This window comes from Caenorhabditis remanei, chromosome X (genome assembly GCF_010183535.1).
Source record: "Caenorhabditis remanei strain PX506 chromosome X, whole genome shotgun sequence".
NCBI classification, from domain to species: domain Eukaryota; kingdom Metazoa; phylum Nematoda; class Chromadorea; order Rhabditida; family Rhabditidae; genus Caenorhabditis; species Caenorhabditis remanei.
The window spans coordinates 7,926,881-7,948,413 of record NC_071333.1 but is presented as its reverse complement, the minus strand read 5'-3'; the positions used below and the strand labels follow the sequence as shown (position 1 = coordinate 7,948,413).

Below are 21,533 nucleotides of genomic sequence, written 5' to 3'. Positions count from 1 at the left end.
TCCTCCTTCTGTCTTCTGGCTGTTGCAGTCGTTCATGCTGTTTTTTTTTGAAATATATGGGATAATGTTCTTTTTTCAAAAAGTTTGACCTAGGGTTTGAAATTTTTCATGAAACGCTTAGTATCTTCTGGTTTAATGTTGATTGTAGCCTTACTTATCATACATAGCTGAGACTACGTTCTTGAAAACTTGTGACATATCCACCCATACATCCTGCAACCCAAACCAGAAAACTTTCTTGAAACCAGGAGCCTTCTCCAAATATTCCATTTTTCTTCCTATTTTTTTCCTTTTTTCTTCTGCAATGTTCGTTTCTGGCGTAAAAGACGCACTTTCTTTTGCTCGCTTTTTGTAAGTTTTCAATTTCTCACCCGGACCAAGAGGGGCCTCTTCTTGAAACTTCCGATTCTGACGCTCCTTCAACTTTAGTTTCATTTAATTTGACACATTCTCATTCTTTCGTTTGAAACTTTATTTAATTTTGTATACGTCTTGGTTTTCAGGTGGCAGAATTGATCGGTTCTATTCACGATGGTGTTTCCACAGGTAAGTAGCGTTTAGTGTTGTGGGAACAAATAAACTGAACTCATTTTATTAGTTTTTTGAAAGTTTATTGGTAAGTTTTCAGCAATTTTTCCCAGTAAAACTTCAACTTCAGACTAAATGCATTTAATTAAAGGTAAAAGCACTCAAAACTGTAGAAACAGTTTGATTAATGAACTAATCACTATTCCCATGTCATGAAATAAGCAAAGAAAAAAGATTTCGACCACGGCAGGATTCGAACCTGCAATCTTCTGCTCCGTAGGCAGACGCGTTATCCATTGCGCCACGCGGCCAGATGAAATGAGTTGTGTGTGTGGCATAGATAACCAGCGAGGGCGCCGCTGCGGCGACCTACACGACCAACTTGAGAGAAACGAGGAGACAGAAAGAAGTGTATTCAAAATATTAAGAGGAGAGGGCCTTTTATTGAGAAAAAAATAACTAGAAAAGAAAGAAATGAATGTTCATTTTCAGGTCACAAAGGACCTTCAGAAAGAAGGGCATCCAAGACGTCTACAATCTTCTGCAGGACAACATCAAGCATTAATAATGCAACCATTAGTGGTTCAGCACTTTGCTCAAAATGTCCACACAGAAGTTCAGTTGGGACTTGCTCCACCTCTTTCAGGTGGTGGGAGCACTGGTGGTAGTAGTGGTGGAGGTTTTTTTGGTTCGGTAAGTATCAGAAATGAGTGTGTATTACAAAAAAACAAACGAAAATCCAACTGGTAGTTTTTGTTGCAAACCGCAGAAAAATGTTCGGTTGTGGACACCCAGTCATGCGGAGGTGGTGTGGGGTCCAACTTAATGTTATGGGTTCTTCTCTCTTTCCTATCTCTGTCTCTTCTTAAAGAAACACATTTCTGAGCGTTTTCCATAATTTGATTACATATTCATACATGTTGTTTTCTTATTCCAACTGAGACCAACCGCGATTTCCAAAATCTCAATTTGCCCTTTTAGTTTTTGTGTATAGTTCTCTGAAATTGATTGAACTGTTCTCCAGAGTTCATGAATCTTCTATTTTCTATATAATCCTTGGACTTAGCGAGGTCATGGAGGTTAAGATCCTATTTTGTCAAGCTTAGCATGCAAAAATGAACACTTCAAACTTTTTCAACCAGTTTTTTTTCATTTTTTGCATTGGCTATGAAAAAAGACCACTTCAAGAACTACAAGGAACATTTTATTTTTGTTTCGATTATCTCCTTATTTTATACGTAACAAAACACAAAATTCTGATAAATTGCTCATGATTGACGTCATTCTGGTCATTTGGCCGTTTTGAAAATTCAGCGCCTAGAATAATTTCAAAAAACGTTCGAAACATTATACGTTGTATTTGAAAGCATTTTTTTTTGTTTTTTTTGTTTTTATGCCATCGAAATGCATACGCAGTTCATTTTCTCGTTGCGTTCTCCTTTTTTGCACAGTGGGATTTCTGAATTACTAGATGTACTCCTGTTGTGAATAAAATAAATACAACGTTGAATTTATGTGAGGATTTTTTTGTTGATTAAAGTGAAATATGACATTGACCTTCCTGAAAAAAATAGCGCAATATCTCTTCAATTCTCCACACCCATTATAATCACCGCAATGATGATGATGATTGGTTTGCGAGAAGAGCCGGAGGCCTCTCGAAGGTGAACAAATGACAAAACTAATAAATCAATCTGGATGTCTTAACACATTTTTCTTTTGACTGGTCGGGATCCATGTCTTTTGAATCTTTTGAAACATTCTGCCCCCCTCTTCCTCTTTTCACCAGTTGTTAATTTGACAGCCAACTGAAATGCGCCCACTAACCTTTCACTCCGTTCTCTCAAGAACGTAAAAACGGAAGGAGGAGAAAAAAGAAGAACAGTTGAAAACGAAATGATAAGCGTTTTCAAAGATAGAGCAAAGTTTTGATGAACTTGACTTTTTTCATGCTGGCTCCGGGAGCATGTGGTCACTATTATTGCAAAGTTTTAAAATATATCTCATTCTCTTTCAAAATAGATTGCACTTTGTTCACAGGCCTAAAATCATTTATCAACATTTTTCAGGGTCTATTCCGAACCGGACGTCCGCAAAGTAACAGGCCTCGTGCCTATTCTATGCTCCCACTGACATCATCTATCAGTCAAGAAGAGGTATTTCAGGATAGAGTAGGTGTTCAAAATTAACCCGGTATTCCACTTGGTGTGATTGTATTTTGTGGTTGATTCTAACACATTTTTGGTTTTGTGGAAATATGTTTATTTGGTTTTCAATATAGCGTTTTTATTTATTTTTGAAATACTTTGGCACCTTGGAAAGCTATACCAGTGGAATATTAACTAAATACCAATAAATTTTCAATCACAATTTTGGTTAATTATATTCTTAATAGGCTGATCAGATATTGTATTCACAAAAAAACCAGGTATTGCCACAAAATTAAAATATTGCTTTTTGCACTGAAACTTTTACTTATTGTTATTTTATCAGAAAGCAAACATGGCGTCAAACACAAAAAAGCACAGTAACCGCTCTCACAAGCGGTACTACCCATTGTCACAGGAGGACACCCTGGAACTATTGCTTCTCCTCAACCAAGGTCAGTGTTTATTTTTATTTCACCCTAATCCCTCTCCGTTCTCTCGACTTTGACCCGAGGCAAGAATGTTGGAAACGGAAGTTTTTCTTCTGAGAATTTTATGAAAAAGCGTAAAAGTAAAACAAAAAAGAAGAAATGTGTAAAACGAATTGAATAAGTGAGTTGAAATCACCACTTGAGATGAATGAAGTGCGATTGGACCCTAGCAGAGGCCATCACATCTATTTGGAATCCAAACGAAAGCAACAAACTCCAAATAATCTAAAGCAAACATAAATTTTGAGAGGAACCACAAATATTGGTTACTTCCTGAAATCTCATCCTACTCTCCTACACTATCCTCCTATTCTTGTACCCTTATACTTCCTCCGGTCACCCGGTTACATACACAATTGTTGCCCTTTTAAAACAATTGTCGCCAGTCTCCGTTGTTCCACATTTCGTCTTCATTTTTCGTGTCTTCGACCCATAAGGAAAAAGAAAATGTCAGTGTTTATCGCAAGCGATGCTAACATTGTGCGAAAAATGGCAACAGCAACGCGTGGCGCCTGTCCACCACCATTACGCCGACCATCGCGATCCGTCTGCGAAGTGCTCAACACAATGGCGCCTCTGAATGTTTGCAATCGGAATGCAGCAATTGCCAATCGAAGATATTCAACCTTGGTGACGGTTTCGGAACGAGTTGTATTACGGTCAGGTAAGATTTTATTCCAGAATGTGCACGTGAAATGAATTCAAATAATTGAACTAATATTTCTAAATATGTTTGTCTCAGTTTTCAAAACAACCGATACTGCCAATAATGGTAATGTGTAGATTATATGGGACTACTTTTTTTGTTCTTTGTCAAAAATTGAAGCCAATCTGTCTGTGTCATTGAATCTCTCCATCTACAGTACACATCCAAAACAACTGACTGAGTGAGAAACGCGCCTTTTTTATGCTAAAAAACTTATTCTTGTCCAAAGATCCATGTTTTCCAATTCTACTTACATTTCTCAACAAGGAAGTCACCTGTAATAGGAAATAATTTTTCATCGTGCACCTGCGGTCACTCATTATCTTTCGCACAACACATCGGAATCCGTTCATTTGTCAGAAATAGTCTCCCTTGAGACAATTCGCCTTGCTTCTTGATGTATTCCTAGAATATCTCATGTGATTCAATCTGAGTCTTGGATTAGTAAACCGATATTCATAACTCTCCAAGTTCAAAAAATTCTTTCTGCTTCTTGAACTTTGCTTGTTTCATCTACGATTTCGGAAAATGCTCATCTTTTCACAACACAATCTTGATTATTTCCTGAGGCAAAACTTGTCAAATCAAACAACCAATTGAGTTGCCTCTTACTACTTCATTCATAATCCATCTTCTTCCATTTCCTATAATGCGTTTTGTTTTCAAAACGTTTTTCCCTAACAAAACTGAAAGGAACTCATTCGAAACGGAACAGGTGTTCATGTCTTTCATTCTTTTTGAATTACATCTAATTTGTTTTTAAAACAGCTTTCTTTGAAAAGCTTTTGTTCATTCTATCCATCCTTCCCGCCGAGTTATTCTATGAAAGACTATAATTTTGAATTTAACTTTGACTACGATTATATAGCAGGTATGATTGACTTGCCTTCTGTAGATTTTGAAAAGCCATAATGGGTTTCTGCACCAGGAAAAATATCGACATACATTGATACTAAATGTGAATGTGTAGTTTTGTTACATTTCTGTCCCATTTTGTCAGCAACTAACGAAAAAAAGCACCGCCGCCCTTTGAGAGAAACCCAACCGGTTGGTTGAAACTAATCCTTCTCCGCAGCTCTTTCTTCTACCCATACTGGCGTTTTTCTTTACTTGAACGTCATTCTACTATCATCTCATCTGGACTTCACATGCTGACCCTTTGGAGAGGTTTAATTGAAAGAACGTATTCTGCAACTATTCCTCAACACCTATTCATCACTAAATACCTTTCCGTTGGTGGGTCGACACACAGCGGGACATCGAAGGAAAACGCCTTTTGAGAGCTTCGTTTTCTACAATTTCTACACAGCACCATTTATTTCACACTTCTTCACTTATTTTCTTCAAAACTCAAAACTTGATCTTTTCTACTTCAATATTTAAATCTGAATGTGATGTGTTTATTTTTCAAGGTAACTTTGAACTTTTATTCGGAACAATCTGTTGGAATGGATTTTAAACTGTTATATTTGTGCTGGTCTAGGGGACAAGAAGAAATAATTCGTTTCAGTCGATAGATTTGAGTAGGCAATCGTATAGTGCTCACAGATTACCAAAATTACCATCGGTACCAAAAGACTCCCTCTAAAACATGGTCATGGTTCACATATTTCCAAATCAAATCCTTTCAATTTTTGCTCAAGTGATTTGTTCTGCAAATCTGAATTTTCTTATGAATAAAACCACTTTTGCATTTTTTCGCTTTCTCCCTTGCACACACCCGAAAAAATATGATTGAGTGGCTTGTAGAATTATTAGTGGCAGAGAGGACAAAAGATGAGGGAGCCAGAAGTAGTGGCGGTTGAGTAACAACGCATTTGGCAACACTACGCGCCAATAGATTTCAGATGATGAAAAGGAAAGGAGAGAGACGGAAGAGAGAATTTTTAGAGGGGGGTCCCGTTATGGGGAAACAATACATCACAACTCATTCAAGCGTATAATAGTCACTTGATTAGCGAGTTGCTCTTGTCTTTTGACCACATTGACCTAAACCCCCTTTTCAATTCACATATTATTCAAAATGGCTCCGATGAAAATAAAAAGTTCGCCAGCTAAAAAATCGAAAGGCATCTCAAAGTTTCGACGAAAAAAGAAGCAACCACCACCTGACGTAAGATTTATTTTCCTAGAAAAACACGAAATTGTTTTCCTTTTTTATTTTTCAAAAGTTACCACAGCAGCCATGCATTTTTGATGACAAATCCAAATTTAATCCATTCCAACATCTGTCTAGACATAAAAACTATTGTTACCTTTTCTAACTATGTAATTTCGGTCGACCGTATTCGTGTCATGGGCACTTCGAAGTGTACGAGAATCCTTAATACAAGTTGATCCGTTGGCTGCAGCACTTGCACATCAAGCACGGAAAGCGAATGCGGCTGTACCAGCGGTATCGCGTACTCCTCTTCTTCTACAGTTTACTCCGTTTGGCCCACCACCCAGTTCTTGTAAGTTATTTAAAATATTCATTTCTATCTTATCAGGGAATCGTTCTGAAAGCTTGTTGTTGTTCAACACACTTTCCGCCTATTTACAATTATTAACCACTTAACTTTTTGAAAATTTAGTCCCGAATTACAATTTGTTCTTTTGATGAACCCTTTATTTCTGTTCATTTCAAGTTGTACGTACATCCATAAAATAATTGACAAGTGTCAGTATCAAAAACTTTATTTCGGATCCAGAGTCCCCACGGACAGTTGAAAGTGTCAAAAATCAAGTTATTCTTACCTGTTTTTAGAAACGTTCGAAAGTTCATTTCCCCTCCTGTGCTCTCAAAAGCTCATTCGTCTGGTGCATTTTCTTTGGCTCTTTTTGAAATACTTGCTTCTCAGTGCAGTGCTCAGTTTAATTGCTGTCCTCTGTGCTGTAATTACACCCCTCTTTTTTGCTGACAAGTCAATCTTTTGGCCTATTCTTTTCTGCCCGTTCAGCAAAAAAATTGTTCGATAGTCAGAAAAACTGACTTCATACTGATAAATTCGGACAAAAATGCGCGATGATTTCCCTAAAAACGGAAGTGGATGATTTTCATACACTATTTCGGTCTAGAGTCGCTCAAAAGATCGTCGAGGGAGTTGTTGAATATGAGTAGAGAGGGAATCAAGAGAGAAAGAGGAAGAGGAAAGGGGTCAAAAAATTGAGGAAAGAAGAAGTGGCGGCAAAATATAAGAAGGCAGAAGACAAGATTCGATGCTCCACGCGGCCAGTGGCGTCAGATCGTCATTGAGAAAACGAGAAAACGACGTCTAAGAATGGAAGAATATATGCCCGACAAAATATGGGGGTATATGTTTCAAGTTGAAAAGAAGCATCATAAACGATGTGGCCCATGGAATGCGTTTTGGCTGGATGTGTGTATTCATGCACTCGCCGACTTCTTGACAACCAGGCGCTCATTCGCGGCAGAATACTCGTTTTTCACATTTATCAATCTCTCATAATTGTTGTGCGTTTTGGTTTTGGTCGGTGTGGTGTTCCACTTCTCGAGTCGTTTCAAAAAATAAGCTCTGAAAAAAACACACATATCTATCATAGAGTTCTTCCTTCTCCTGTTGGTCTGTTTGTCGAAAGATGTTGCAATCCGTGAGTGCCCACCTCATGGACGAACGCCGCGGATCAACAAGGCAAGATCGTCGAAGAAGCACATATGGACATTCCGCTGATTCACCGGCTCATCATTCGCATCATAATTTCTTGATGCCCCCTGCACCTACGTCTTGGATTGGGACACAAATCATACAGGAGTTTCAACCAACTACTGTTCAGCCTAATGAGAATCCCATTGGGTGGGCTATATTCAATCCATTGCCTATCAAAGCACCGATACGTCCTCGTCTACGACAAATTCAGATTGCACCAGGTTTAGTTTACTGTAATTTCGGTTGTTACAATACTGTTATTTGGGAAAAGTCAAGTTTTCACTTCATATTTGGAAAGTTTGTCATTACAGTAGTTAGAGTAATTCTCTAATCTTTGGCATTTCATAAAACCGGTACATTGGAATATTCTATCTTGGAACTGCTTTCCATGTGTACTTTTTCAATTTATCTACCTCCTTTCCTTATTTTGAAGTATCAGAGTTGTCCTAGGCATTCCTGGAATTCAGACGCTTCAAATTGTGTGTAAGACGGACAAAACAAAATTGCAAAACAACTAATAGGATGAGCTTCAGATGGAGAAGATAATTATACAAGACGAAAATTTCTTGAATAAGAAGCTTTTTGAATTTCAATTTTTGAATAGCTGACCACTCGTCTGAATAAGCAATTCTCCATTTCCTTCTCCGACAATCATCATTTTCTATTCTCTTTCTAGTTTTGGTTCCCATAACTCATCTACTAGTTGCTCTCGTTCTTATTTTCATTATCCATAGAAACATGGAATGTCATTTCATGAGTCTCATCTTGGTTCTAGACGAGTTCTTTTTTTCTTGCACTTTGCTGTCTTCGCCTACTCCTCTCATTATCTCTTCTTCAAGTAACATACACTACCACTTGAAACCATAAGCTGAGCTCCCAAATTAGACACTTTCAAAAGTAGTTTTGATGTTGGTTGTCACGTGCCGGCATAGTTAATAAATGAATGAATTTGACTTGATACAGTTAAAATAATACAAATTAAATGAAATTGTGGTTTTAGTTCTGAGTACTTAAAGAATTGAGTAAAGCGCAAAGAAACCTTGAATTTCGAATAGTTGACTTTTTTGCATTGACGCATTTTCAGTTTAATTTCATGCATTCTTCGGTTATAAATGTTTGATCATTGAACCGATTTATTTAACTCTAAAAACATATTTGTTTTTTGTCAAAGGCTTTTCACTGATAGTCTCAGACGAGCTCTGAAGATTTTCAAAATTCTTAGAGTAACCTGATACGAATCAGTCACATTTGTAAAGAGAGAGAGAGAGAAACCTAAGATGAGCATTCTTCCGAAATCCTCTATGTCATTGTATCTCCCTTCACATTTCTTGTTTTCACTATTATTTTCTTTTCACTTTCTAATCTAGAATTTCACAAATCATATGTTCTTATTTTCCAACTTTTTCAGTTTTCTAGAAAGTTCCACTTTTCAGAACATTGTTCTTACAAATATGACCAGAACCAGATAAAGAAAAGAAAATCTCAGTTTTTTTTTTGAGGAGATATTTCTGCGAGACTCTATAAAATTTTGTTATGAAGCCAGTGTCAGTTCAGTTTTGTGGCCATTGAATGGCGGAGTAATGCGGATCTCAATCTTCTTTATTTGATATATAGAAGAAATGTTCGCATGTAGAGATGTTTATTTACTATAGTGTCCAGATATGTCCGATTTTGACTTTCAAAATTTGTGTTTTTGTTGGTAGTTTTGATTTGACCGGCAGTTTCAAGTTGGTTTTTTTGGAGGAGTTTGACACGTGAATTAGTCTAGTTTGAACGGATTTATACTTTACCTAAACCAATATTTAAATTTGCAGCAGGTTTTACTCGAATATTTAATTGGTTTTATTTGCGCAAAGTTAAAATATCAGATTTTATTACCAAGCAACAAACATTTTGTTGATAAACAAAGATACACGATCTTTGTGACAGTGGCCAATTTCACAAGTTGCCAATTCGAAACATTTCTAGATCTAGCTATAAAACTTACCAGTGTTTACTTTTAATCAGTCACGATCAAAATATAAAAAACTTCCAGAAGAGGACTTTCCTCTTCAAAGAATTCGAAATATGTAGACATATTTTGTTGGTTTGGTTCCGAGAAAAAATCTCGTTAGCCACCCGTTTTTTTAACAAAAGATCTGGCGATGCACCCTTTGCCCTTGAGATGAGATAATCGAGTGACGACGAGGATTTTGAACTACCGAACATCTTGTCAGTAGTGACTTCTCTTGTGTATTTGTTTGTGAGTGAGATGTGAGTGTCTGTTTCCAAAAAAAGCAGAAGCAGCAGCAACACCACCACCGACTTTTTGTTTTGTGACATTGAGAGGCGTGTGCGATATGAAAGAAAGGCATCCGGGGCATGTAGAGTGTTGGCGCAAGAGAGGAGGAAGCGTCTCTCAAAAGTTTAATTTATGTTTACGAGCATATGTTTCGTTTTTGGTCAAAGCGCGGTCGAGAGTCCCAAAACTTACGCGAGCCTAACGGCAAGGATTTGTTTTTTTCCTCCCTTTTCCTTGCGTCTACTCGTCCTACTTCAGATGCGCCGCGTCGTTTTTTTTTCTGTGAATCTTGAACTGAATCGTTTCGTATAGAATAGAACATAATTAAGTGGTGCCACCACAAAAAAATAACGTCCGAGTAGTGACGAGAAAGAGAAAGGGAACTTTTTTTGTTTCGTCCTTTACATCCGCCGACCACTACCGGAACTTCATAATCATCATCATCATTCTTGTCATCCTTGCCACCATCATCGTTGACAAGATAAATGAAAAAAAAGAAGAAAGGAGCTTCCCCTGGTTGGTGGTATAGTGCTGGCGGCGTTGGTGGTGGTGTGGGTCCCGAGCCCGACGGATGTGAATCTCTAAACAAAATGTAACTTTTCCTCTCTCTCTCTCTTTTTGCTGGTTTTGACATTTTCACGCCCTTGTTGTGGTGATATAAACGAGAAGACAACAAAACAACTTTCTTTTCTAGCATCAGCTATCCGCCCCCACCCGAATATGGACACTTTTTGGTGTGAACCCCAGACAGAGAAACGGCATCGTGACTAGGTTAGATTTAAGTCTGATCCGGTCTCTTTTTTCTGAAAACTGATGTTTTTTCGTTATCACAAAAAAGTTTTGAAAAAATCTATAAGCGATTTTTATCAAAATCCTTCATTTTAACTTTTGCTTTATTATGGTCTTATTTTTCAGACTTCCCTTAATCAAAATTCTAATGTATATGCAAAACGGATGTACGACCAAGTATCAAGATTCTAAGTCACGCTCACTTTTTTCAAAAAACAGGTCCCATTTTTTCTTACTTCGTTTGTGCAGCATCCTACAATTTTGAAAGTTTAGGGAACGTTGTTTCCTTTCTTTTGTTTTTTTTTGTCTGGAAAATTTTTGCTTTACACTGAAACGTTCCTACCCAAGGTTCTTGTCCATTTGTTCGAAAAAGAATTTTTGTAATAAATCTTGATTGACTCTATAGGACATCAGAAATTATTCACTTTAAAAGTACTAGGGAACTTTGTAGTGAAGAATGAATGCAGAGCTCACCGCTAACTTCAACTCAAACTTACAACAAGTAGCTCATCTTTTGGTTTTCCGCGCGAATAATTCGGAGCATATGGTGTGGAGTCAGAGGACGTCCGCGCCGCGTCTGAAGGCCACCCCGTTTCACTAAAATACCCAAAAACCGATACACTCAAAAGAATTTACTTGAAAATTCTACTACGGCTAGTGCCTCTGCACTTTTCATTGTCTGCGTATTGTCTAAGAATAGGTTGAGTGGAACTCAGGTGGACTTGGAACTCTACTAGTGCAGAATATAGTGTAATATGTGATAGGTTCAAAGTGACGGATGGGGCCACCTGATTTCCTCTTAAATTCCTTTCACTTTTTTATCAACCGGAAATTCCCACTATCACTTTTTTATTGGTTCTTCGTTTTGCATAATATTGAATCAGATGCTATGAACATACCTTTTTTAGAAATCAGAATTTGAATATATATCAAAATCACCTAATTTCTGTATTTGAGTTTCTCATTTATTAAACTTCAACTTAAAAAATATTCTTGATTCCAAACGGCAGAACATTAAGAAAGAATACTACGTTAGACAACCAACACCCATATATCAACAAATAACCCCACAATTTGCTAATTCTTTGTTTCTCATCTCAATTTTTCATTCAATTTCCGTCTCCAACATCTTTGACACTTCAGCATTCGGTCCTTCTTGTATCCTATCCAGTCACCACCGTCACCCACCGCTTATCGGTTTATCCGACACGCGCGGTGACACCAAGAGCCAATGTTCCTTCGCAAATTCTGGAACCAATGGACTCTGGAAGAAAATGCACGACGGATGACCATAACGGTCTTGCCGTCGGGCACCAAAAAAGTACACCTGAAAGAACCGAACGAGTTGGCGGAATTATATCCAAACGATCGAGGTTTGTTTCTTGTTGATTTCTCTCTTAAACTTTTTTTGTTTTTTTTTGTTGTATTTATCTATTGTTTCTTCTTGGATTCTGTTTGAATTCTGATTCAAGATAATTTAATTAAAGTTGTATAGACGTTCCTAGAGACTGCTTTCAGAAATTTTTCCTCTCTTCTATGTTAGACTCCAAAATGACGAAACCAGAATCCGAAATCTAGAATCTAAAAAAGTTGGTGACATCAATGGGGAACAGAAGACTAATTAAATTATCTTCTATCGCTCTCGCACTCCAAAAATTTATTCAATTTATTCATTTTCCATTATACTAAAATAGCATGTCTCCTCTATTCTGGGGTATGAATCTCTAGAGTGCAATCACAATCATCTTTGCGACCCATAAATTTCGAAGAAAAGTTTTGGGAGAGAGAAGACGTTCCTAATTTTATTGACCTCTCCTGGGGTTCATTTCTATGTTCTCATTCCTCAAATCCGGGCAGTCATTCACCGTTTTGACGACGTGTTGCACTCCGTTTTTTTCTTCTCAACATATTCACAACACTCAAGACGGATCGTCATAAATCATGCAACTCTATGTACAACCCGAGCAGAAACATTTTTTGACAAGTGTGCCCACCCTTGCAAATGCCGACGGGTGGAGGGCCCCCCGTCGTCGTCTCCCACCACCACTTCTCTAAATGGCCGATAATTTGGGTGCGGCAGATTGCGGAAGAAACATCTGTCACAGAACCGGCGGCGACATTTTCCGACCCGATAACTTTTTTGCAAAAGCGGCAATAGAAAGTTAAAGAGAACTGAAAGCAGGAGAGAGATGAAAAAAGAAATAGGCTCAAGGTCTTTTTTTGTTCCCGAATGTGCTCCCACATTGATAAATGACTTTTAGTTTATGCTCGACGTCCCTCTCTTCCTCTCATCTCTTTTTTGGTGCGGCCACCAAAAAACTGTGCTTCAGTTCAGAAAGATGCGCGTTTTGAGATGAGTCTCTCAATCATGCCTCGTAGTGGACCCATTCTGGAAGAGAAAAGAAAACAAATGACCAAAAAAGGTCACAGAATGAGAGGAGCCAAGAAATATTGGGAACGACTGAATATGGAAAAGGAGGAGGTATAAGCTATAAGCTCACGATGGAAAAAATGGGGTGGCAGATAGACGTTTAGTAGGGTGAGATGTGGTTGAAAAGAGGATGTTTAATACCAATTGTTGAATTTTTTTGTTTTGAGAATGCCCTTTATTACAAGAAATTGTTCTTTTAGATTTTATTGATGAGAAAACTTGAAATTTATCCTTACCGTACTCATCAAAAGTATAAAAATAGTAAAACTGATAATTAAAGTTTAAAAACATCCTAGAACAAAAACTTAACGTTCCAAGAACTAATACTTTATCCTTGTATTACTAACATTGCATAAACAAAGAAATTTTGAATTGAATTGAGTTTTAGTGATTTCATTTTTTTAATCGTCCAGGAAAAACTCTGAGTTCAGATACTAAACATTGTTTCTTGTGACCTATCCTTTTCTTATTTTCGATCTCACTCGAGAATGATGCCCATAACTATTTTTTCGCAACAAAAGATTGACAACAAGCCATATTTCGGCCGGCCACTTATAAATTTTTCATCAGTCAGTTTTAATTAGACTACGAATTGGTTGCCCTTCTTCACTATTCCAACTATTTCCTGTGTTGGGTTTTGATGCAGCCGATCTGACTTTCTATTCTCTTTCTCTTGTTTCACAACCCAAAAAATTATGTTATTTTTATTCTGACCGCCTTCTTAAGATAATTCATGTAATTGGAGAGTAATGAGAAATAGTAAAAAGAATTTTTCTGAGCGCTTCGTTGTCTTCCTTTTTTGAGATCAGAGATGCTTGCTGATGAACTTGCAAGATAATGGTCGCATTCTCTTAGATATTCATACAAGAAACTTTTATGGGTCCCATTAAAAGTCAAGTTAGTTTTTTGGGATTTTGAGAGAGTCGTGGTTTGAAATTTTGAAATGACAAGGAAAAAAACCAGAATACTGAAAAACTATTGGTATACTCTTTTATGGAGAATGATGTTTGGGAAAATATCATGTTTTTTATTGAATTTAAAAGAAACTTCTTTTCACGTTTTCTGTTTTGTTATTTTCTTCCTTTCCGTTTTTGGACGTTTTTCGGTCGGTTAAAAATCGTTCCCCAACGAGAAGTTTTATTTGTTAGGATTCTCTTACGACTCAAACACTAAATTATCCATCAAACTTAAAGAGACTGATCTTTTAGGTACTCTTTTCTAATTTCTGATCATGCGCATTGTTTAATAACAGAAGTATTACTTTATATTTTTCTGACATTGATAACTAATTTAACTCTTCTCCTCAAAACTCTTAAAATATGTCTAATCTAGGTGGTATGTTCTATTCTCATTACTCGCAGAGGTCATTTGTTATATCAAAGATTTCCCATCTTTGTTGTTTTTTGAAATGAAGAAAAAAAGTATTTTGTTTTCTGACCACAACCTTTTTTCTTATATAGTCGCGAGGTCAGAGCTTCCAGTTTCTACAAGAAGTGGAAGAAACGCAAATATAATTTCGTTTCACAGACGAACGACACACATGTAAAACTAACTAGCGGACAGAAGACAAAAAGTGAGCGATTCTGGATAGGCGTCGCGTTTTTTTGCTACACATGGCATTGTGAGCATCTTTTCTGGTCTTCGGAATATTTTTATTATTGTTTGGCCTGATATGACTGTCTATTACTAAATTTCTGATGGTTACAATGTTTTTTTTGGTTTTGTATATTATAAATTAGAGGAATTCAACATTCATTCAAAGATTTAGTAGGTGTTTTTTGACACTTTTGTCTGTACTAGCAAGTTTATACAAAGGCAAACCTTGCCGAGTCATTACTCATTTCAAAATTTTAAACTCTTGCAATCCATGTCAAAAGCATTTAGCTTTTACCTCTTCCTCATTCGAAATTTGCATTTTCTGCATAAGTGTACCTTTTATATGATCAACTCATCCGTAGTACTTCAATCTTGATATTCTATACCTACAACACTTTAAATTTATGACTTCTGAAGGTGAATTTGTTTATTGAATTTTGAATTTTGATACTAGTCGTTCCTGATGCATAAATTGATGGCCACACATAAACATTACGTGTTAGTCGAGCGGTAAACTATATGAGCTTACTGACATTCAACCAACAACCAACACACTTTGTCATTCATAACTTATTGACAATAACATCTTCTTCCTTTTACATCTCCCTATCTATTGTCTCAAAAATTCCACCGTTCATCGATATTCTGCAGATGTTGAGAAGTTGAGGAGAGAGTCCAACTCTCATTCACTTTTTGAGTGATGATATTCTCACAAGCGTTCCGAAACGAGCAATTCAGTCCGGCGGTTGCTCTATTCAGTGCCGCTGGTCTTATAAAAACGACTGCCGGAATCAAAGAAGAAGAAGAAGAAAAAGAAGGGCAGCAGCAGCATAACAGGAAAAAAGGTGATTACATGGAGAATGAAGTGGATTTAAAAGGACATTTCGTACCTCCCATTTCTTTTCCAGTTCGGTTTTTTTCTAGACTAGTAGTCTTCTGCAGAATGTTTCTGTTAACATGACGCAATTGTATTCAGTATTTTCATCTATCATAGTTTTTTTTAAACATTGTCTAAAGATAGGCTGTGACCCCGAACCAATATATTTACTGGAACCCCCTAGACACTAAATTTTTCAGTTGCGTGCAGATTCTTCGAAATAATTACTCGAGTTTGACTTGCAAAAAAATCCATTCTGCAAAAAATTTTGCCAGTGTATACCCATTCTTTTGTACTTTGTACTTTTTCTGCTGGAAAAAAAACATTTACAGCGCCCTTAAAAAAAGAGAAAAGGTCCAAGAAAAAACTGAAATCAAAGTTTATGTAGTATCGTTGAATTTCTAATAAGATTTCCATTTCTGGTCTCTTTTGTTTCTTGCTTTTTGTTCCCTCGACCTACCAGTCTGTCAACGTTTTAGTATTCATGTAAACTTTCAATTCAAAACTTTGAGCATTCAGGTTCACTATGATTTTTGTTGACTCTTTCCAATACCACTAAAGATTAAAATGAACAGCTCGACAACATTTTTTAGATTTTGATAAATTGAGCTCTTAGCTTTTCCGCTTTGACAAGTATCAAAAATGTATACTTCTCGTCAAAAAATGATAGCAGTTTCTGTTAGACGCTTTTGGCAGACATTCTCATTCTCAGGGTATTTTTGTGTTCACTCATAATTTTGTTTCCATGTATCAAAAAATCACTTGCGTTTAAGTAGATTGCTTTCGCTCTCCGTTTATAGGCCCCTTGAGGTTTGACTCACACATTTCAGATCAGTTTACCTTTTTCTCATACCAATTTCCTTATGGACCTTCTGACCTTTGCAGAATCGGCAGCACCTTGCTTCCAAGGTTGCCGCTCATTTTAAATGAAAACACCCTCTCTCGATGGTCGTGATTTCTCCGTTGCAACTTGATGCCGAGCAACTCTGTCATAAATTGAATGGACTTCAAGGTTACTTTTATTTCTATTCTCAGAATCTCTTTCAGTTTTGTTCAAGTGTTCATATCTGACGCAGTTGTTTATTACAAATAAGTGCTCTCAAATCCATCTCAAGTGTTTTATCGGTCTAAAACAACTTTGCATTTTTGTGCTGAACCTCAGTCAAATAATAGAAAACAAATTGTGAAAATTATTTATTTTCATGATAAACTTCAATAAATCAAAACAAAATAATTGAACAATAGTCAATGTATTGACTAAAGCCGACTTTCCCAATTTACCAACGAATGCATTCATGCCGAAAATATAGTTAGCATGATTGAAATCTTTACAAAAAGTCGCAAAACGTTACTTTTTTCTTTCGGTTCTCAAGTATCACACCAGACACACCACAAAACTTATTGAAAAATTAACCCTTTAGGACTGAGTAGACCGACGGGAGCCGTTTTCCCCCCGATATGCTAACTTAAGACGTTTTTGGCTAGGGATGCGACGACAGCGTGCATATCTGCCCCCGCCCTTCTTTTTTCACGCTACGCTATGCAATTCACAAAATTGCGGGCATACGCAAGAAACTGATTTCAACTAGCTTCAACCTCTAACTATGTTTTCCTACTCTTTCAACTGACTAGTCAGTTGTTGTCTGTCAATTATGTTCTTCTACTCACCGAACGTTGCGACGTCTTCATCGACGACAAGTCATCGGAGACCAACTCTGACACATCAAACTCATCTTCATGTCGGACATTTGGATACTCGACTTTCGGTTCAAATTCCCGAAATCTTGAGTCGAAGTTTTGCTCATCACCCAGAAAGGGCGAGATTAGTACCCGAGCATCTTCGATTTCTTGTTGATGAGAACAATGAGTTATGGACCGGAAATCAACCACCTGCTGGTATTCTGGAGCTATGTGCTTCTCCGGTATCTTCTGTATTCTCAACAAACGAAACGAGGCGGATGAGTCAAAAAAAACTTATTCTCAGAAGACCAACTATTTCTATACAGGAAGATGGGAAAATACTAATTGGTCAAAACTTAGATTTTTCCACCAAAATAGTTACTCAACTTTAATACTTTTATTTTCAGATCATGTGACAGCTCGGTGGGAAGGTGCTAACATCAATTCACAGTCGGCTTTACTAGACGCAGATGATGGTGCCACAGTTATCACAGACACTATCAAAGATGACCAGGAAGACAAGGAACCAAAAAGTTGTCCACAACAGACGGTTAAAGTAAGTATTTAGTATCTAAAATTCAAGTTAATCTTCTTCTCATTTTCTTTACAATGCTTCAGAAAAACCATAACTCTTCAACTTCGGGGTCATATTTTCCTTTTTTACAATAGTTAAATTTAAACTGGGACAAAACATATTTTCTTTTTGGTTTCTTTTCCTCATTTCTCCTGAGACACTTTGGAACATAACGGATGATCAGTGCTCTCAGAATATTCTTGGCCTCTTTTTTCGCAACATTCTTCTTCCCCCAGCTCCAATCCCACCGGCAATAAATTTTGAGCGCTGGCAACAAAACGACTGAGACACAAAAACTCTTATTCTTTTTTGTGGCAAGCCGAAACCACAGGGTCCAGACAATTTATGAAGGAGACATAGAAGGGCATGTTCAAAAATTAGAAATGACGTTTTAAAGATGAGAATGCAACATTTTTATGGTTTTAGGCCGCCCGAGATGGCGACTTCTTAGAAATGAAGAACACGTTCAAGTATGAATTATCATGTGAATATATGATTGACAGACGCATTTTGTGACATGAGAATAAAGAAAAGAAAACAAAAATGGGTTTTTTTTTATTGTATCCATTATACTTTCTACTTTTGATGCTTGAAATTGTTAGAAGACCTAGAAGATCGAGGAAAAACGATGAAAAGGTAGGGTACTAGTCACTATCTCAGAAAGTAGATGTAGAAATTATAAACTTTTCTCATTGTTTCAGAACCTTCTGTGATAGCATTACAAAACCAGGAATATAGTTTATTCGAAATATCTATGTGTTTTTTCTCAATTTTAGTGACATTTTTGACATATTAATTATCTTCCCATTCATTAACATTAAGTCTGTTGTTTTCTTTGAAATTTTCAACCAAACTTTTCAAAACCTCCACTTAATTACAATATGTGATTTGTTTTCCTTTCCTCAAACAACAACCGGTTGTGCTTTGACAGACGTTAGGAAGTGGATGGTGCGGGTGAGCTCCCCCGGGGAATCACTACACACATATCCATATACACATCCGAAAAACGGATTCAGAAAAAGAAAAAAGACGAGGGGCAAGTAGTAGAGTGCGTAGCGTAGCTTGTCTACGCATAAAAATCAAACCCCATATGAGGAGGAGATAGATTGCCTCAAGTACAATGAAATGACTGATGGCGGGAAACGAAGAGGTTTTCCTTACAAATAGGACTTGTTGCGAAAACTTTTTCATGGCAGGAAAAAATAAACAAAAAAAGTGTAAATAGAAGGAAATTAAAAATTCTTATTTCAGTACATCAAAATCCTCACACCTCACGTTATTCTGGTGTCAGTGTTGATTGGTTACTTGTGTTTGGGAGCCTGGATACTTATGCTGCTGGAAACGCGGACAGAATTGCTTGCCAGATCCAAAAAACTTGTTAGGTATGAGTTTTTAAAAAATACAGCTGGCACCCCACACATGATAACTGTTTAGGTTAACAAATTTAATGTCGAACTTCACGGCGGAAAGTTGGAAAATGTTAAGTAATGCTCAACACGGATCGAATACAATGGATGAAGGTGAATGGGCAGCGACATTTCGAGAATGGATGGTACGAGTATCCGAAACCGTTGATGATCGAAGGCCTATTCGACGGGAATTAAACCGACCTGATGATCTATCGAATATGCACAATAAATGGACATTTCCAACAGCATTATTATATGTTTTGACTGTATTAACAACTTGCGGTACGTTTTAGAACAAGAACAGCATCTTATGACAAAAAAAATTTCAGGTTATGGAGAAGTGTCCGTAGATACCGATGTAGGAAAAGTGTTTTCCGTAGCATTTGCACTTGTTGGTATCCCACTTATGTTCATAACAGCTGCAGATATTGGAAAATTCTTATCGGAAACACTACTCAAATTTGTTAGCTTTTGGAATCGAAGTGTCAGAAAAGTGAAGGTAAGTGGTTTTTACTTCGGGAACGGCTTCAACGCAGAATTTACTTGCAGCAATGGATGAGTCGTGTTCGACATGGCCGAAGAAAGTCATTGCAATCAACGGGTGGTCAAAACGATACCCTCGACATCCTGGGTGTTGATGGAACTGAAGAAAAACTTTGGTTTCCAATAGGTACCCTATTTATCGTATTTCTAGTTTAATCTAATATACATATCAGTAACCACAATTATTAACTAATTGTTAATCATAATGTATCATAACAGTTCCGAATGGTGAACGAACGAAATTATGGTTTCCGATCGGTAAGGTTAAGTGTTATGTCTATCTTTCTCTCTCTATGGAATATGTTCTGAAGTGAGATGACAAAATTGAGTGTTTATATCAAAAGTAATGTATTTTGTGTTCAAAGTCAAAGATTTTCTAACTTCAGAACATATCTGTCCCATACATCTGCGCTAAAAAAAACCACTGATTCTGGAGTTATGATTAACATCCATTTCGAATCCTATGTCTATCCACGTATCACCCCTATGTCTTCAAAAAAGTCTTTCCGTTTCTGTCCGTTTCTATCAAAACGTCTATAACTCTTCATTTCTTCTGTCACTGTGTGTTTCCTCTATCCGCGTCTTATTTTCACTATTTTCCTTTGTCAGAAAACATTCAAACCCTATCCCTTTTCACCTCACACAGTATGGTGTTCTATCAAAACAACTACTAATAAGCAAATACTTACATTTGAATTTTCAGGTGCCTACGTATCATGTATCTGCTTATATTGCTCAATGGGCTCTGCCATGTTTATCAACTGGGAGAGGTAATTTTCATTACGAAATCATGTTTTTTAATACGATTGTATTTTTTAAGAACCTGGTCTTTCATTCATGCCTTTCACTTTGGTTTCAATTTAATTGTAACAGTCGGTTTGGGAGATATCGTGGTTACTGACTACATATTTTTATCGCTGATAGTAGCATTTGTTATTGTTGGTAAGTTATTAAAACTATTGTCATAAGGCATATTCTTTTCTGAAAACATACATGAAGTTTTGAATTTCAGGTCTTTCGGTGGTGACCATGTGCGTTGATCTTGCATCGACACATCTCAAAGCTTACTTTACCAGAATCCATTACTTTGGACGGGCTAAACGGTACATAAACTATTATTATTATTATTATTATTTTCTCTACGATAAGTTTCAGATTCCTTGGAATGAGTGAAGAACTCAAAGAAATCGTAGCTCTACTTGGTGCAATGCGACGGAAAAAGGGTGGTAAAGTGACGTGGAATGATGTTCGCGACTTTTTGGACAACGAACTTCGCGATCGGCCATTCGAACCTCATGAGCTTTTGATGAAGCTCAGATTTATTGACGAAACATCATCTGGTAAATATTTATCCTGTTTCCACGTTTTTAATACTCATCACTTACAGGAATGTCTACAATCCGTCATAATTCGTTCCAATCAGATTTCTTCCGAGAATCCGAGTACATTCGACGAGTGGCCGCACTGAGGCCGGAGCAACCAGCATATTTGTAATCAATCGTTTGGTTTTCATTTTCTAATAACTATCCCATTCTCTCAACAAGCAATTTCTAGGCTTTTTGGAATTGTATCAGTGATTTTTGCCCACTGTGTTGTGCATTGACACAAACTCTTTCTTCTAATTGTTCAATTTCTGACAACTTCAAAACGGGACAGACCAAATCTGCTTTATTTATTTGATTCAGACAAAACCGCCATCTGGCGCTTTTCCTGAAACGAAAACTTCACAAAAATTCTATTCAATGATTTCTCACATATATTGTAATATCTATTTAGGGCATTTTTGCCAAAACAATCTTTCCCGCTGCCAACTAGTATTCCACGACTCCCTCGA

The 21,533-nt window shown here is 37.0% G+C and overlaps 2 protein-coding genes and 1 pseudogene across 3 annotated transcripts; all 3 read left to right on the top strand.

Moving 5' to 3' along the window:
* Positions 1–1,095: 1,095 nt before the first annotated feature.
* GCK72_023523 (uncharacterized protein) lies at positions 1,096–2,717 on the top strand (the record flags this gene model as incomplete). The annotated part of the gene is made up of 2 exons (XM_003102612.2): positions 1,096–1,221; positions 2,598–2,717. 2 exons carry the CDS (start codon positions 1,096–1,098, stop codon positions 2,715–2,717), a joined length of 246 nt encoding a protein of 81 aa, XP_003102660.2.
* Positions 2,718–3,613: 896 nt separating this feature from the next.
* Positions 3,614–7,543, top strand: GCK72_023522 (annotated as a pseudogene). Its single transcript has 3 exons — positions 3,614–3,830; positions 6,206–6,325; positions 7,416–7,543. Coding segments are annotated over exons 1-3 (465 nt in total).
* A 9,602-nt stretch (positions 7,544–17,145) lies between these two features.
* On the top strand, positions 17,146–21,193 carry GCK72_023521 (uncharacterized protein; the record flags this gene model as incomplete). The annotated part of the gene is made up of 11 exons (XM_053735428.1): positions 17,146–17,389; positions 17,581–17,729; positions 18,999–19,129; positions 19,182–19,438; positions 19,486–19,655; positions 19,706–19,826; positions 20,403–20,469; positions 20,520–20,641; positions 20,712–20,802; positions 20,855–21,039; positions 21,087–21,193. 11 exons carry the CDS (start codon positions 17,146–17,148, stop codon positions 21,191–21,193), a joined length of 1,644 nt encoding a protein of 547 aa, XP_053578994.1.
* Between the last annotated feature and the right edge of the window lie 340 nt (positions 21,194–21,533).